The sequence below is a fragment of the Saccopteryx bilineata genome, chromosome 6, assembly GCF_036850765.1.
Source record: "Saccopteryx bilineata isolate mSacBil1 chromosome 6, mSacBil1_pri_phased_curated, whole genome shotgun sequence".
Taxonomy (NCBI): Eukaryota; Metazoa; Chordata; class Mammalia; order Chiroptera; family Emballonuridae; genus Saccopteryx; species Saccopteryx bilineata.
Genome location: NC_089495.1, coordinates 128,650,776 through 128,668,128, shown reverse-complemented (window position 1 = coordinate 128,668,128; position 17,353 = coordinate 128,650,776). Strand labels below are relative to the sequence as shown.

The 17,353-nt window shown below is 54.7% G+C and overlaps 1 protein-coding gene across 3 annotated transcripts; it reads right to left on the bottom strand.

The window, feature by feature from the left end:
• Window positions 1-9,188: 9,188 nt before the first annotated feature.
• Window positions 9,189-15,290, bottom strand: UTS2R (urotensin 2 receptor). 3 transcript variants are annotated; one of them, XM_066234321.1, is made up of 3 exons: window positions 14,815-15,290; window positions 9,690-10,862; window positions 9,189-9,489 (listed from the first exon to the last, which is right to left on the bottom strand). In XM_066234321.1, the coding sequence occupies exons 2-3, from the start codon at window positions 10,788-10,790 to the stop codon at window positions 9,373-9,375; spliced, it is 1,218 nt and encodes a 405-aa protein (XP_066090418.1). In that variant the 5' UTR covers window positions 10,791-10,862; window positions 14,815-15,290; the 3' UTR covers window positions 9,189-9,372. The 3 variants fall into 3 exon arrangements, with proteins under 3 accessions (XP_066090418.1, XP_066090419.1, XP_066090420.1); XM_066234323.1 differs by having other exon boundaries at window positions 9,371-9,489; window positions 9,620-10,862; window positions 14,815-15,289; XM_066234322.1 differs by having other exon boundaries at window positions 9,189-10,862; window positions 14,815-15,289.
• Between the last annotated feature and the right edge of the window lie 2,063 nt (window positions 15,291-17,353).

Below are 17,353 nucleotides of genomic sequence, written 5' to 3'. Positions count from 1 at the left end.
GAGCCTTGCCTAACAACATTTCTTCTAGAAACCAAGCCCCACTCCCCACCCAGCCCGGCCCTGGACTGTGCTCCACGCTGGAAAGGCCATGTGGTGGCAGTAAGGTGTCTTCCCCAGACGAAATGTGCGGCCTAGATGAAGCAGTAAGACAAAATAGAAATAGTGAGTAGAGGCCACACTGAGAAATCGCCAGCAAACCATCAGTTAAACCCCAGATCACGAGGCCCTGATGGTGGCAGAGGGGTAAAGGGAAATATCATCACTTGCTGGTCTAACTCCATTTCAAGGCTTTCAGACCAATACTAGAGTTACTTACCTTGATCTTGAGTTTCTGGAAAAGAAAGTATAGGGCCCATTGCCAGCCCTGAATTCACTTTGTATGGGCCTCCATTTCCCCCTAGGAAGGGGCCCTGTAGCCTCCCAGCAGCCCCTCTGTGCCCTGTTCACCATGGGAGGGGGCACCAGCAGGATTTGTCCTGCAGAGTACAAGGAAGGTCAGCTGCCAGGTGACCAGGATACCTGATCTCTTGTCCCCTGCAGATTGCAAGGGCCTCCTTGACCTTCCTTGTATCTGCACCTGTGAGTCTAAGCAGATCCCAAGGGAGTTTGGGGGTACAGACATTTTTGTTCCTAAGAATGCCAGTGTGGGCTCTTGAAGGGCTAGACCATGCCTGCTCCAGCACAGGGTGCCTCTCCCACCCTGTAACATGAAGGTTGTGAACATACGAGGTGGGGTGGGGTGAGGGTCAGGGGCTTAGAATCATTCTGTGGTCATAAAGCTGGCCTGTTGCTAAGCTTAAGCTCCCTACCCCTGCCTGCCATCCCTGGGTTGCCTGGACCTGAGGATATTCCCTAGCTCCTCCCATGCCCCTCAATAAAGAACAGCTGGGAAGGGGAACTTGGGAAGGGCCTCATTCCCAAAAAATTCTAGTAAGCAGGGAGAAGGAGGGAGAAGAAAATAAGGAGGAGAAGGATGGGCACTGCCAGGGTCACTGCACGCCCAGGGTGGGTTCCTCGACTGAGGCTTCATCCTCAGAAAAAAGTGGGGCCCATGTTAGCATCTGCTGCCCCCTCCTCAGGACACTGGCCTCCAGCATAGGCTTTCCCTACCCACCCCATACAGCCAAGGCACCCTCCTTACCTGTGGGGGGAGTGGGGGGAAATATCAGTGAGGTGAGGGTGGAGTATCAGGAAGCCAAGGGCAGAGACTAGGGTGCTCTCTCTCCTCCCCCTCTTGGGCCCCAGACCCAGTCCTGACAGCCCCAAGGAAGATCTTGGTATAGGGCAGCCCACTCTGAGGCCAGTGGCAGACGGGTGACACCCTGTCATGTCAGCCTCCATATTTCTCATATTTCATGCTGACACATAGTTTTGGGGTGAGACACAGACCCTGAACTTTTCAACCACATTGCGGGTTCCTGAGACCACAAGGGCAAAGGACAGTCTTACTCACCGAGCTGGGGGTCAGCAACCCCATCCTGCGGGTGCCTTGTGGCCTGAGAAGCCCCTGGAGTCAGTCCCAGGTTGTTAGCTCTGAAACAGGAATGAGAACTTAGTGAACGATAACCTGGAGGTGTGCCTACTGAGGGGGCACATGTGGAGGAGTGCAAGGATGGGGAGGTGCAGGACCACGTTTCCAGGCCACCAGCCACTGAGGTCATCTCTCCACACTGACCACTCACCACCCCACCCACCTGGCCTTGGTCTCCACAGCTCCAGACAGGAAAGGTGGCCTGTGGGTCACCTGGGGCAACTCTATGGCCTGCTCCACCCCAGGAGCACTGGCCCCATCCCCCCGCATGGGGCTGGGCACTTGGCCGGCCTGGAAAAGGCAGTAGTCTAGAGCTCCTGGCTGTCAGCCGGTGGCAGCCTGGCTTCCTGCTCCGAGCATCATCTGTCTGGAATTCCAATGGAAAAAGCTGCCCATCGTGTGGTCCTGGGCTCCTGGATTCCCGAGTTGGGGGTCTGTAGGTGTATGAGGCCCCAGTTAGACTCTGGCCATCTGCCTCCCCCTCATCCATGGGATGGGATTCCCACCTCCTACTGGCTGAGTTCCCCTCCTTTCTCATGCCTGACAGCCAGGGGTGGGCTCCTGAGTGCTTTCTCCAGGGGGTGAAAGAGCCCAGTATCCTGCTGCCCACAGCTGGCCCTCCAGGTGATCCAGGTCACCTAGGTCAGAACTGCCTGTCAGCTGGGTGTGCACAGGTATGAAATCAGGTAAGAGTTCAGGTCTTGCAAACCAGCTCGGGCCACCCCCCAGGCAGGGCCACATCTCTGTCCACAGGCACTGTCACTGCTGTCACCATAGCGAACTACCTACTTTCCCACAAGACCTCCATCTGGTAAGGACAGTCTCCAAAAGTAGAGCTCCCTGGGCAGGCAAACAATGATGTCTACTGGTTGTAGATGCAACTCACTTCCCAAAGAGTGAGTTCTTGGAAAGATAAGGAGTGAAGGGAACTTCAGCGTGTGTTTCTTTGTTGATAAATAACTAACACAAAGGCAGCAGCCGGGTGATGCATATCCCAGCCTCTGCATTGCTGCATGTCCTGGGCAGCACCTGGGCTCCTCCACCCTCGCTGCTGGGTCTCTGGCAGTGGGGGTGGGACTGAAATGGCACCTGGACTGGGCTAGGCCACTCTCCTGGGGTCCCCAGTGCCTGAAAAAGCCCTATGGACCAGTGGCCCTATCCACCCCTACTGCCCACCAGTGATCAGCAGCCAAACCCAGTGAGAGTGACTAGCCTTTAGGGCAGGAATGTCCTTGCACTTGATAAACCCATTGCCCGCCCCAGTCCCCCATCCTAGGTGCCTGCTCACTGGCTTGACTGTGAATTCCCACTTCTAGGTTCTTCCCTCAACTCCTCCATTACCTCCAATAAGACAGGAGACTGGGAAGGGGCAACAGGTCCCCAGCTAAGGGTCACCATTCATTCATTCACTCATTCCCTGCTGGGTGCCAGGCCCTCCACTGTCTTGTTCACAGGGACCCACAGCCTTCTCTGACTCCAGCCAGCTCCCCATTTTTGCTCTGGGACGGCTAGAGGATAGGGATGGGATGGGGCAGGGGAAGTGCCCCACTTAGCCCTTCTCGTGATGTGACTGGGCAGCCTGTTCCAGCCAGTTTCATCTGGTGCCTCTGCTCATGATCTTCCAGAGGAGCTCCATGCCCCACCTCAGCAAATCTGCCCCCACTAACAGCTTCAGGGGACTTGAGTCCAAATTTACAAAGTATTCCATCCAAGCACAGTGTCCCAAAGGGCTTCCCAGGACCTTTAGGAAAAGTTTTGCCTACTGGTGTCCAGAGCAGCATCACTCCTCATTGGCCAAAACCAGACCCTCATGTCCATCTGTAGATAACAGATGGCAGCCCATCCATCTACAATACTTGGCCCCAGGAAGGAGATGCCCAGTGCACTCAACAATGGAGGTCTGAGAACCAGACACATGACAGTGGGCTTAGAGATCCCATTCATAGGTTGTTCACAAGCTACAAAACCTCAAGGTGGGCCCTGGCCGGTTGGCTCAATGGTAGAGCGTCGGCATGCAGGAGTCCAGGATTCAATTCCTGGCCAGGGCACAGAGAAGAAGCACCCATCTGCTTCTCCACCCTTCCCCCTCTCCTTTCTCTCTGTCTCTCTCTTCCCCTCCCGCAGCCAAGGCTCCATTGGAGCCAAGTTGGCCCGGGTGCTGAGGATGGCTCCATGGCTTCTGCCTCAGGTGCTAGAATGGCTTTGGTTGCAACAGAGCAACGCCCCAGATGGGCAGAGCATTGCCCCCTGGTGGGCATGCCGGGTGGATCCCGGTTGGGTGCATGCAAAAGTCTAGCTCTCTGCCTCCCCACTTCTCACTTCAGAAAAATGCAAAAAAAAAAACCCAACCTCAAGGTGAACCATTAGGACAAGTACATGGCTTCTGGGGTCCACTTTGGGTCAAGTCCAGGGGGCTTCTGGGGTGGCAGGGCCCCATCTGTAGGAATGAAGCCCATGGCTGAAGTCCAGTGGCAGCCTGGCCATCAGTTTCCCAGCCTCGTCGGGTCCCTGTCCATGTGACGCAGGATAATAGTGCTGATATTTTCAAGCACCTCTGTCAAGCTTGAAAATACACAATCACACTTGATTGTCTTAAATAAAATTTGGGTTTACATTATACATTTACATTATTTCCCTCCATTTACCAATATCCTTAGATCTGTCCCAATAACGGTCTTCTTAGATGATGCCATTGTTACTCTCAAAACACAATCTTCCTAGTCTCATGACCAGGTCCATATTTTATTTAACAAGCCATGGTGTCTCTGATTTTTAAAGTAATGCTGAAGGAAGCATCTTTCCACATAATTTTTTTTTTTTTTTTGGATTTGATTTTAGAGAGTAGAGGGAGAGAGAAAGAGAAAGAGGAGAGAAATGGTAAGCGTCAACTTGAGGAAGTTGCTTCTTGTATGTGCCTTGACCAGGCAAGCCCAAGATTTTGAACCAACAACCTCAGTGTTCCAGGTCAATGCTTTATCCACTGCGCCACCACAAGTCAGGCCACATAAATTTTATCTACATCTAACTTTTTGATTTAGGACAAAATACTAGAAGTGAGAGTTCTGGTCACACTTAAGAACCCTGACCTGGCCTGACTGGGCGGTGGCGCAGTGGATAGAGCGTCGAACTGGGATGCAGGGGACCCTGGTTCAAGACCCTGAGGTCGCCAGCTTGAGTTCACGGTCGCTGGCTCCAGCAAGGGATTACTCGGTCTGCTGAAGGCCCGTGGTCAAGGCATGTATGGGAGAGCAATCAATGAACAATTAAGGTGTCGCAATGCGCAACGAAAAACTAATGATTGATGCCTCTCATCTCTCCATTCCTGTCTGTCTGTGTCTGTCTATCCCTTTCTCTGATTCTCTCTCTGTCTCTGTAAAAAAAAAAAAAAAGAACTCTGACCTGTCTCTCAACACTTAACACCACCTCTGTTCTTGAGGATGTCAGTTATGTCTTGGCTTCAAGTATCTTTTTCTGCATCAGTATTTTATTTATATTATTTTGGGGTGGGGGGTTTTGTTTGTTTTTTTACAGGGACAGAGAGTGAGTCAGAAGGATAGACAGGGACAGTCAGATAGTAACAGAGAGAGATGAGAAGCATCAATCATCAGTTTGTCGTTGCAAGACCTTAGTTGTTCATTGATTGCTTTCTCATATGTGCCTTGACATGGGCCTTCAGCAGACCGAGTAACCCCTTGCTCAAGCCAGCGACCTTGGGTCCAAGCTGGTGAGCTTTTGCTCAAACCAGATGAGCCTGTGCTCAAGTGGGTGACCTCGGTGCCTTGAACCTTGGTCCTCTGCATCCCAGTCTGACGCTCTATCCACTGCGCCACTGCCTGGTCAGGCTGCATCAGGATTTTTTTTTTTTTTTTTTTGTATTTCTCTGAAGCTGGAAACGGGGAGAGACAGTCAGACAGACTCCCGCATGCGCCTGATCGGGATCCACCTGGCACGCCCACCAGGGGGCGACGCTCTGCCCACCAGGGGGCGATGCTCTGCCCCTCTGGGGCGTCGCTCTGTTGCGACCAGAGCCATTCGAGCGCCTGGGGCAGAGGCCAAGGAGCCATCCCCAGCGCCCGGGCCATCTTTGCTCCAATGGAGCCTCGGCTGCGGGAGGGGAAGAGAGAGACAGAGAGGAAGGGGGGGGGGTGGAGAAGCAAATGGGCGCCTCTCCTGTGTGCCCTGGCCGGGAATTGAACCTGGGACTTCTGTATGCCAGGTCGATGCTCTACCACTGAGCCAACCGGCCAGGGCCTGCATCAGGATTTTAAATGACTTATGTAATCAAATGTATTGATGTTTTCCTGAAGGGTTCTGGGTTCTGGGTCACCCTCCCCAAGCCTTCCCATTTCTTACATTAGAAAGATATTCATGGCCCCAGCCAATTGGCTCAGCAGTTGAGTGTTGGCCCAGCATGTGGATGTCCCAGGTTCAATTCCCGGTCAGAGCACACAAGAGAAGTGCCCAACTGCTTCTTCATCCCTCCCCCTCTTGCTTCTCTCTCTCTCTCTTCTCTTCCCACAGCCATGGCTCAGTTGGAGCAAGTTGGCCCCAGGCACTGAGGATGGCTTCATGGCCTCATCTCAGGCACTAAAATAGCTCTGTTGCTGAGCCATAAAGCAATGACACCAGATGGACAGAGCATCACCCCATAGAGGGCTTGCCAAGAGGATCCCTGTTGAGGCGCATGCAAGAGTCTGTCTCTCTGCCTCTCCCTCAACTTCTCAAGAAAAATTAAAAAAAAAAGATATTCACTGTATGTTCTTTTCATTCTTTTATGGTTTTATGACTCACATGTACACCTTAAGTTCCATCTCTGTCCTGTGCTGGATGCCTGGTTCCAGATGGCTTCCCATAAGGGTGGCTACAGGCTCAGAGGATATGGAACACCTCAGAGAAAGTCACACTGGTTCTGGGTTCTGGGTCACTTCTCAGCATTCCTGACTGGTCACCACTGCTTTTCTAGGTGAACTGCATTCAAGCAGCGAGGGACAGAGACCCTCCCTCCAAGTTGGATGGATGCAGGTGGGATGGGTCAGCACAGTCCGGAAAAAAATGAACATTGCAAACTGTCCTGGAAGCTTCTGGAGACCCAGGAGAGCCCAAAGCACCCCCACAATGAACAACAGACTGGTAGATCCTGGGGAGTGTTCAGGTACTTCATGAGCTCTGGGTGTCATGCCACCTGTGGGCTGAGCCTGGCCTTAAGGTTTTACTTCTTCATCTGCAGGTCCAGGTGTTGGGTGGATAATGTTTAAATGCCGTGAGGCCTCATCCATCACCCCGGACTCCCTTGGCTTCCATGTGCTCACCCACCAGACAGCAGACAGACAGTCCTTAGTCCCCACTGCTGACCGCTGCTGCCCTGGAGGCCGGGGCTGGACCCAGATGAAGGCCCTTGCAGCTCCTACATCTATGCTGTGGCCGCTCCTCTACTGCAGCCCTCCCCTGCCCCACTCATTCCCCTCCTCTCCATTTCCACCCCCCCCCCCCCATGGGCCCTTCTGCCCAGGAAGGAGCAGGGACCTGGTTGGTGCCTTCCCAGGGCCAGCAGGCCAGGGGTAGGGCCTGAGGAAACTGGCCAAAAGGGTTTCTGATGACCCACAGAACCAAGATGATCCATAGTGATGATGGCCACAATGATGTCCCTTGCTCTTGCAGGCCCCTGCTGGCTGCCCCCGCCCCCCAGTAGATGTTCCCAGGAAGGAAAGCTCCTGGAACAGGTTCCTGGGACAGAGCTGGAAGGATGAGTCCTGAGGGGGGCATGCCTGTCTGGTGACTGCTCTTCAAGGGTACCTTATGCAGAAGGTGGGGTGGGAACCAATGCTCCCCTGCTCCAGCCTGTGGGCAGCACTGTCCTGGCACCAACCTCAGCAAGGCCCAAAGCCCAGCCTTGCAGACGCATGACTGAGAAGCAGTCACTCTCACAGAGCTCCCATTACTAATCCAAGTTTACCTGGAACAGCTGTTCTTTTATTATAAAAGTGGCTCGTGCCCAGAAGGAGTGCAGCTACCCTGAACTGCATGGCTGGAGGAGCATGGCCACTCTGGGAAGCAGTCTGGCGGTTCCCAAGGAACCTGGCCTTCCCAGGAGGAATGACAGGTCCATACAGAGATGTGCTCACAACAACTCCGTCCAGTCAGGGGAGAGGTGGGAGCAGCTCAGTTGCCCATAACTGACAAATATGGTCACCAACAGTGAGTGTTCAGCTCTGGAAAGGAACCAAGTGCTGACCAATTTGCCATATGGACAGATGTCTACCATCAGCTGACTTCCAGCAAAGCAGATGATCTCTGTAACTGGATAAGTAGACTCACCCACTCCGTTGAAGGCCTTAAGTACAAAACCAGAGGTTTCACAGAGGACAGATTCTGCCCCAAGGCTACAGCGTTCACTCCTGCCTGAGTGTTTAGACTGCTGGCCCCCGTCATCACAAGGGCCAATCCCTTTAAAGAAACCTTGTCTTGTATGTGTGTCCTATGGGTTCAGTCTCTCTGGAGCACCCCAGTGAGCTGTGACTGACGGCCATAGCCCCACCATGTTGGAGCTCAGGTCCCCCTGTGCTCACCCATGCACTAGCCCTCACCTTGGGACCCTCTAATGTCCAGCCAACCCTAGTCTGGGACTCCCCAGCTCCAGCTCCTGCGGCTGAGGCCTCCTTCCCTCCTGCCCCAGGCCCTCAAGGGCTTTAGAACCCTGAGGCAGAGTGGGGTCTCAGAGCCTGGTTGGGGCCTACAGGACAGCTTGTGCTCAGCTCAGAGTGGGGGTGAAGCCATGATGCCAGAGAGCCAAAGACTGTGGGTCTGAGCAAGACCAGGCCTGCACAGATCACTTCCTGGCTTTGACCCAGTGGCCCTGCATGCTGGGGTGAAGAGAGGTGGGAGCCTATGGGTGATGGGCCCAGGGAGCCTGGCTGAGCCTCAGCAAACCTGTGGGACGAGCCCCTGCTCCTGTCATTGCCTTGCCTGACCTGAGCCTGGAGCCCTGACTCCTAGCCAAACCTCCCAGCCTGAGGGAGGCCTTACCCCACTAAGTCCTTCTATGTTCCCACAGCTCAGATAAAACCCTGCCCCTACCCTCATCCGAGCCCACCATGCAAGGACCCCATCAGGAGGCACAGTGCCCTGCCTACTCCCTCCTGTTCCACACCTTCACCCTATTGTTCCCTCTGCTTACTGGCCAGCTCATTCCTCATGATGAGCAGGCTGGCCAGGTGGGGGCACTCTGTGGGCTAGGCCCAGTAGCCTCTGTTCCCCCAGAAGGCCCAGTTCAGATGCTGCACACAAAAGGCACAAGATGAAGCCACAGGTCTGGGTAGGGAGAGGTAAATTGTAAACAGGAGCTCTGGCTCATAGTTTCAGTGTGCTGTGTTCCTGTCTGGGAATTAGCCCCCAGCTGCCCCTCCTCCCTGAGCAGGCTGGGGTGATCGTTCCCTGCCTCACCCCAGGGTCTCAGGCCCTACAAACTGGGGCCTGGCTCAGGATGGACAGCACCCACCCACTGTGTCAGGTCAGCCAGACTACCACCAGCACAGGCCTCAGAGAAGTGTGCCCTCCCCAGCCAGACTAACAGGCTTCTCCACCTGCTGTGGGCCCTCCCCACCCTCAACACCCCATCCCAGGCTGAAGCAGGACAGGGATCACACAGCTTAGCATTTATTATTACAGAGCCAGAAGGGATGGGACAGGTGCCACAGAGACCACACCAACCAGGAGGGGAGGTTTCATGCAGACAACTGTGTGCCCACCACAAGTCAGGGTTGGCACTGATCAGGTGCTCATCTACTGCTGTGGATGGTGAAGACTTGACTCAGTATGTCTGGACCTGCATCTTCAGTAGACCCTCATAGATAGGCTGGACAGTGTGTGTGTGTGGAGGAAAGGCTCTGGGCTGACGGAGCAGAAATGAGCAATGGGGACGGCAACACAGCTGCCCCACAGATGGGAGAGCAAGGAACTTTCTGGAAGAGGAAGGAGGAAAAGAGCTGTCAGCAGAGTCTGTGGAGGGTTGGGAGAGGCTTCAGGGAGTAGCTTCTACTCTGGGGCCTCCCTGCAAGACTCCAGCTATGGCCACCTCACCCCCGCACCCACCTGGAGGCTGGGACACTCAGGGACAGACCCCCCCAGGGGCCTCCTGGGACAGGCTGATGCGCTCAGTGACCTGCTGGCTGCTGGAGGACAGCAAGCTGCCAAAGGCATGCTGGGAGTGGGTGAGGCACTGCCAGAAGTCTTGGGTGCCCATGGGCCCACTGGCACTCCTGCCGTGGGGTGAGCGTCGGCGGAAGTCACGGTAGTTCTTGGTGAGCAGAGTGTAGAGAAAGGGGTTGATGCAGCTGTTGCCGTAGGTGAGGCAAGTGGTCAGGTAGTTGACGATGCGTGAGCTGCGGGGTGTGAGCGGCTGGACACCAAGGTACTGGGCCAGCAGCTGCCATATCCAGAAGGGCATGAAGCACGCCCAGAAGAGCAGCACAATGCCCAGGATGAGGTGCAGCACTCTGGGGTTGGGCAGTCGCCGCGTCTGTGGGAAGGAGGCCTGCTGCGACAGCCAGTAGGCCCAGGCCAGGTGCATGTAGAGCAGCCCGATGACCACGCCAGGCCCCACAATGCTGGTCCCAAAGAGCAGTGTCAGGTAGGCACGGTGGGTGCTCTGGCCCCAGGCCGGCAGGCAGAGGCTCTTGTGTTCCCTGTGGACCAGCCGGATAGCCAGCATCATGGGCAGCGCTAGCAGCAGCGCCAGCAGCCACGTGCCAAGCACCAGGACCTTGCGGTAGCCCTTGGAGCGCTGTGCGGTGTCCAGCGGCCTCAACACTGCGGCATAGCGCTCACTACTCATGACAGTCAGGGTGAAGATGCTGGCATGCATGGTCAGGAAGTCCAGGCTAAAGAGGACACGGCAACCCACGTCTCCAAAGTGCCACTCCCTGGTGATGTAGGTGGTCACAATGAAAGGGATGCTGAGCAGGTAGAGCAGGTCGGCCAGCGCCAGGTTGACAACATAGACGTACATGGAGGCTGAGGTGCGCAGGAAGCGGCACACGACTATCAGTGTGTACACGTTGCCCGCCACACCCACCACGCCCATGACCAAGAGCACTGCCCCAATGGCACCTGTGGCCACCAGGTCCTCCAGGGAGCTGGGTTCCGTCAGGCTGGCCCACGAGCTGTTGAGGGATGCGTTGGGGCGGCTGGATGGTTTGGGCACAGAGCTGCCTGTCATAGCTAGCACAGGGGACCTGCTTGCAGGCTCTGGGCTCAGGGCCATCTCTAATGCCTCACACTGGACTTGAGGCTGGGGTGTGCTGCGACAGAGAAATCTGTGGGTGACAAGCTTGTCCTGCAGGAAAAGATGTACATTAAAGATGTAGATCAGGCTTCCCTCCTATGTGAGGGTACAGTTCCCACTGGAGGGCCCAGCAGATCAGGGTTCATTTTGGGAACCTTCTGTTCAAAACCCTACCATTCTGCCTGACCTGTGGTGGCGCAGTGGATAAAGCGTCGACCTGGAAATGCTGAGGTCGCTGGTTCGAAACCCTGGGCTTGCCTGGTCAAGGCACATAGGGGAGTTGATGCCTCCAGCTCCTCCCCTCTCTCTCTCTCTCTCCTCTCTCTTCTCTCTAAAATGAATAAATAAAATTAAAAAAAAAAAATCAAAACCCTACCATTCTGCCTCCTTTCCCAGCTCTCCAGGGAGACCAGAGAGCCTCCTGGACCAGCTGCCTCCAGTGCTGCCCTAGTAGCACCCCCGCCCAGGGCCTCAGTGGAAGTCCAAAGGCCTCTGGGATTGACTGGACTTTTCTGAGAACCAGAGCAAAGCAGAGCAGCTAGGGGCAGGGTCAACAGTGGACAGAGCCTGGAATTCTCCCATGCCTCACTTTCTTACCTGTGAGTAAACAGGGAAGGTCTCACTTACCTACAGTCATTTCTTCTAGTACATTTCTCCTGAACATTTTAATTTTTTTCTTTTCTTTTTTAATTTTTTTTACAGGGACAGAGAGAGAGTCAGAGAGAGGGATAGATAGGGACAGACAGACAGGAACGGAGAGAGATGAGAAGCATCAATTATCAGTTTTTCATTGCAACACCGTAGTTGTTCATTGATTGCTTTCTCATATGTGACATGACCGCAGGCCTTCAGCAGACTGAGTAACCCCCTGCTTGAGCCAGTGACCTTGGGTCTATGCTAGTGAGCTTTTTGCTCAAGCCAGATGAGTCCGAGCTCAAGCTGGCAACCTTGGGGTCTCGAACCTGGGTCCTTCTGCATCCCAGTCTGACGCTCTATCCACTGCGCCACCGCTTGGTCAGGCTCTCCTGTACATTTTAAATGTGTATTCTCAGATTGCAAAAGTAGTATGTGCTGACTTGAAGAGTTCAAGTAGGAAAATATGAGTGGCAAAGAGGGGAAAGCCCCTATAACGCCCAGGTAGCCACCTGGGGAAATGAGCCCTCATCCCTACCTCACACTGCACACAAAAGTGATTCAGGCCTGACCAGGTGGTGGCACAGTGGAAAGAGCATCAGACTGGGATGCAGAGGACCCAGGTTCGAGACCCCGAGGTCGCCAGCTTGAGCGCGAGCTCATCTGGTTTGAGCAAAAGCCCACCAGCTTGGACCCAAGATCACTGGCTCCAACAAGGGGCTACTCGGTCTGCTGAAGGCCCACGGTCAAGGCACATATGAGAAAGCAATCAATGAACAACTAAGGTGTTGCAACGCGCAATGAAAAACTAATGATTGATGCTTCTCATCTCTCTCCGTTCCTGTCTGTCTGTCCCTGTCTATCCCTCTCTCTGACTCGGTAAAAAAAAAAAAAAAAAAAAAGTGATTCAGGACTATGGACCTGCAAGGGGCTAAGTCACTCACTAATCGAGCTTCTGGATGAGACAGGAGAACACCTGTGTGGCCTTGGGTACACAAAGATCCCTCAAAAAGGAACAAAGAACATGTGCAATAAAGAGGACAATCAATCCATGGACTTATTGAAATTATCAACCTCACTGAGGGAGTGAAAATGTAAGCCAAGAACTCGGAGACAAAATGAAAACCTGCAAATCAGTAAAGATTAACAATTCATAACAAGGGAAAAAAGAAGCTTTGAGGCCCTGGCCAGTTGCTCCGTGCAGAGTGTCAGCCTGGCGTATGGACTTCCAGGTTCAATTCCTGATCAGGAAACACAGGAAATGCAACCATCTGCTTCTCCACCCTTCCCTTTCCCCCTTCTCTCTTCCCCTCCCACAGCCATAGCTCAATTGATTTGAGCATGGACCCTGGGTGCTAAGGATAGCTCAGTTAATTTGAATGTTAGCCCCAGCTGGGGTTGCCAGGTGGATCTGGGTCAGGTGGCTTGCAGGAGTCTGTCTCACTATTGCCCCTCCTCTCACTTGAAAGGAAGATGAAAAGGAGGGAGGGAGGGAGGGAGGGAAGGAAGGAAGGAAGAGAGGGAGGGAGGGAGGGAGGAAGGAAGGGAGGAAGGAAGGAAAGGAAAAAGAAGAAAGAAAAAACTTCTCAAAAGAGGATAGCCATAAGGCCAAGAAGCACAGGAAAAGATGCTCAAAAAGAAGATCAAAGCCAGCAGGCACTGCCAGGATGGCTAGGAAATGCAAACAGCAAGTGCTGGGGATGGAGGAAGGGCCAGGGCCCCTGCTGGCAGGACTTAAGCAAGCACCATCCATAAGCCCAACACATGCCCGCCTCTCACTCACAAATCCACTTCAGGTTTGTCCCCAGCAGAAACAGCACCCACTCCCACAGAGAGTATCAACTGTTTACAATAGCTTTATTTTTGACAGCCAGAGGGGCTGGTAGCCACCCCATGTCCATAAATAGGAGGGTGGCTGAACTGACTGTGACAGCATCAGAAAAATGCTGCTGGCAGTGCAGACAGAGGTATCCCTACAACCAAAGCATGGGTGAAACTCATGCGGCCCGGGTCCCAGGACAGAAAGGAATCAGACAGAAGAGGACACACTATGATTCTGTTTACATGAAGCTGTTAGAGGAAGGTAAAATTGGCTGTGACCGGCCCTGGCTGGTTGGCTCAGTGGTAGAGTGTTGGCCTGGCGTGCAGGAGTCCCGGGTTCGATTCCCGGCCAGGGTACACAGGAAAAGCGCCCATCTGCTTCTCCACCCTTCCCCCTCTCCTTCCTGTCTGTCTCTCTCTCTTCCCCTCCTGCAGCCAAGGCTCTATTGGAGCCAAGTTGGCCAGGGTGCTGAGGATGGCTCTGTGGCCTCTGCCTCAGGTGCTAGAATGGCTCTGGTTGCAACAGAGCGACCCCACAGATGGGCAGAGCATCACCTCCTGGTGGGCGTGCCAGGTGGATCCTGGTGGGGCACATGCAGGAGTCTGTCTGACTGCCTCCCCCGTTTCCAACTTCAGAAAAAAATAAAATTGGCTGTGACCTTGGCTACTGGGGAGGGGTGGGGCACCAGAGAGCCTCTGGCGGATGGAAATGTGCTGTGTCCTGATCCAGGTGGTGGGGACACATATAAAACTTGTGGGGTTGCACCTGACCTGTGTGGTGCAGGGGATAAAGCATGGACCTGGAATGCTGAAGTCACAAGTGGAAAGCCAGAGCTTGCCTGGTGGAGGCACATAGGACAAGCAATCAGTGAAGTGAAGCACCTCTGAGTTGACACTTATCGCTCCTCCTCCCCTCTCTCTCCTCTCTTTGTAAAATTAATAAATAAAACCTTTTAAAAAACCTCGTGGAGTTGCACACTAAGATCTCTGCTTACCCATGAAGATTATTTTCAAGTGATACAAAAAAAGGGCCTAAAACTTGAGGAAACGTAAACTAGGAGAGGCCCCTGGACTGCCCACCTCCCCCACATCCAGGGATAATACTGGCTCCGACTTTTTCCCTCTCCGCGTCCAGTACTCATAAAAAGGAAAGACTCCGACCGTCCAACCGGCGGCATCTGAGCCGGCTGTGCGGAAGGGGCTCTTGGACAGGACGAGGGTGCAGAGCCGCCGCCCCAAGCCCCTGAGATCCCGCGCAGCCGGCGAGAGGACCCCTCCTCCCTGCCCGGTTCCAAAGCCCTCATCCCCGGGGCTGCCGAGAGACCGAGCTGGAGCTGCGTGGGCAGGTCACCAGCACCCCGGGGGCGGCCCCCGCATCTTGGGCCGCAGCGGGACAAGCAGCAACTGGGGACCGCGCTTCGGAGCTCCCGGGAGTGATGAGAAGTTTCAAAGCTCGCTGCGCGCACCTGTGGCTCCACAGTCCTCGGTCGCCCCACACCCCGCCGCACTCCGGCCCGGCACCGGACACCCCAACGCCCTGAGCGCTCACCTCGGTCACCGCGCAGCAGGTCGTGCTCCCGCGACCGCACTTCTGAAAAAGTTTCGCCTTGCTCTTCACTGAGCAAACAAAAGAGGGCCGAGCTCTATACGACCAGGTCCCGGTCGTCGCCGCCGCCTGCCCAGCTGCGAGTTAGGAATGCGCCGAGGCCCCGCGCCCGCGCCGAATTTTAATAACCCGGGAGTAGGTGCCAGGAAAGAGGGCTCGGGGGACGCTGAGGGGCGCGCCAGGGGAAGGCGGCGCCGGATAGAAGGGAAGACAGTGCTAACGGCGCTGGAGGGGCGAGAGGAGGTGAGAGGGGGCGGGAGGAGGGCGGAGTGTTTGGGGGAGACGCGCTGTGGCCGAGGCGGTGCCAGGACCTGGGCGAAGGTGCCTAAGGCTCTGGCCGAGGGCAGCAAGTCAGGCCCCAGCGGGGGTCTGAGTAGCCCTCACCCAGTGTGGGACCAGAGGCAGCAGCGTGTTGGAGTGAAGTTGCCTCCAGCTCTGCTGCCTCTCGAGTCTGCTTCTAGCCTTTGCCCCTCTGCAACCTAACCTCAGTCATGCCCTGGACCTGGGAGAAAGGTGAAAGAACCAGGCAGCCACTGTCCAGTGGCATTAATAACATTCACAATATTGTGCAACCATTACCACTCTCCATTTCCAAAACCTTTCTCCAAACAGAAATTCTGTCCCCATTAAACACTAACTCCCCATTCCCCTCTCCCAGCCTCTGGAGACCACCATTCTCCTTTCTGTCCCTATAAATCTGACTTCCTTAGGGACCACACACGAGTGGAATCATATAGAATCTGTCCTTTAGGGATTGGCTTCTTTCACTGAGTAACCTGTCTTCAAGTTTCCTCCCCCCCCCCCTTTTTTTCAACAGAGACAGAGAAAGAGACAGATAAGGAAAGACAGACAGGCAGGGAGAGAGATGAGAAGCATCAATTCTTCATTGCAGCTCCTTAACTGTTCACTGATTGCTTTCTCATATGTGCCTTGACCCGGGGGCTACAGCAGAGCGAGTGACCCCTTGCTCAAGCCAGAGACCTTGGGCTCAAGCCAGCAACCTTTGGGCTCCAGCCTCGTGTTTTTGAACCTGGGTCTTCCGCATCCCAGACCAACGCTCTATCCACTGCACCGATGCCTGGTCAGGCAGAATCTCCTTCCTTTTATTTATTTATTTATTTATTTTTTTTTTTTCCATTTTTCTGAAGCTGGAAACAGGGAGAGACAGTCAGACAGACTCCTGCATGCGCCCGACCGGGATCCACCCGGCACGCCCACCAGGGGCGATGCTCTGCCCACCAGGGGGCGATGCTCTGCCCATCCTGGGCGTCGCCATGTTGCGACCAGAGCCACTCTAGCGCCTGGGGCAGAGGCCACAGAGCCATCCCCAGCGCCCGGGCCATCTTTTGCTCCAATGGAGCCTTGGCTGCGGGAGGGGAAGAGAGAGACAGAGAGGGAAAGCGCGGCGGAGGGGTGGAGAAGCAAATGGGCGCTTCTCCTATGTGCCCTGGCCGGGAATCGAACCCGGGTCCTCCGCACACTAGGCCGACGCTCTACCGCTGAGCCAACCGGCCAGGGCCCAGAATCTCCTTCCTTTTAAAGGCTGAATACTATTCTGTTGTGTGGACCACAGTTTGTTTACTCATCCATCAATGGACATTGAGTTACTTCCCCCTTTTTGGCCACTGTGACTAGTGCTGCAATTTGTATCATAATTTCCTTTTCTTTTTATGCATGGCATTCAGACAACTCCATCATTTTCAGGGAGTCTAGGACCCACCGAGTACCACTCCCTACTACTCATTGAGAGAAAGGAGCTGGATGGAGCGTGGTGGCTCTTGACCCAGGAGTCTCTGTGTCAACCACTGAAGTTCTTGGGCAAGTGGACTCACAGACAGGTCTTGCTCTCATCCTCTCCTTCTGTGGGCAGGTGATTCAGGCTAATCAGCCTTATCCGCTGCCTCTGGTCCAAACACCCTATGAGCTGGGGCATGCCCTGCTCACTAGAGAAGCCTCCAGGAACACAGCCCTGGTCAGCTGCTGTGGCCACTGAGCAGCCAGCCTGACATGAACCCTCAGGACCTCAGTTGAGGACACATGGATGACCAAGGACCAAGGACAGCATCCACCAGAGCAGGGGTGGGAGAGCAACCCCCTACCCTTCTAAAACAGCCTTGGTCTTCATCTCCTGGTCATGAAATCCTGCAAAACCACAGGCCCCATGGGCTTCTCTCCATTGGCACCAGGAAGGAAGGACAGGTGCCATCCAGCGTGCGTGCTGGATAGAGCCTGCAGACCCGGGGGGGGGGGGGGCTGGGAGGGGCTGGGTTATCTTGAGAAGGGACTGCAGGAGACCAGGACAGAAAGGAGGATGAAACAAAGGGAGAAGGAGATAGCCCAAGGCCTGAAGATGGCCAGAGGACGTTTCCTAGGTCCTTGGTTGGGGGAACCCTCCTCCCTCAGCCTGGACCTAAGAGGACCTGAGTGTCCACAGAGTGGGACTTGATGCTCAGGCCAGAGCTGGGTTCTGGATGGGGCCAGG

Excerpts from the sequence above, each read along its gene's own strand:
- UTS2R (XM_066234321.1), bottom strand. The coding sequence starts at position 10,790 with ATGGCCCTGAGCCCAGAGCCTGCAAGCAGGTCCCCTGTGCTAGCTATG. Across the intron at positions 9,490-9,689 it reads TGTCCTCCAGCAGCCAGCAG|AAAGTTCCTTGCTCTCCCAT; the intron begins GTCACTGAGCGC and ends TTCCTCTTCCAG.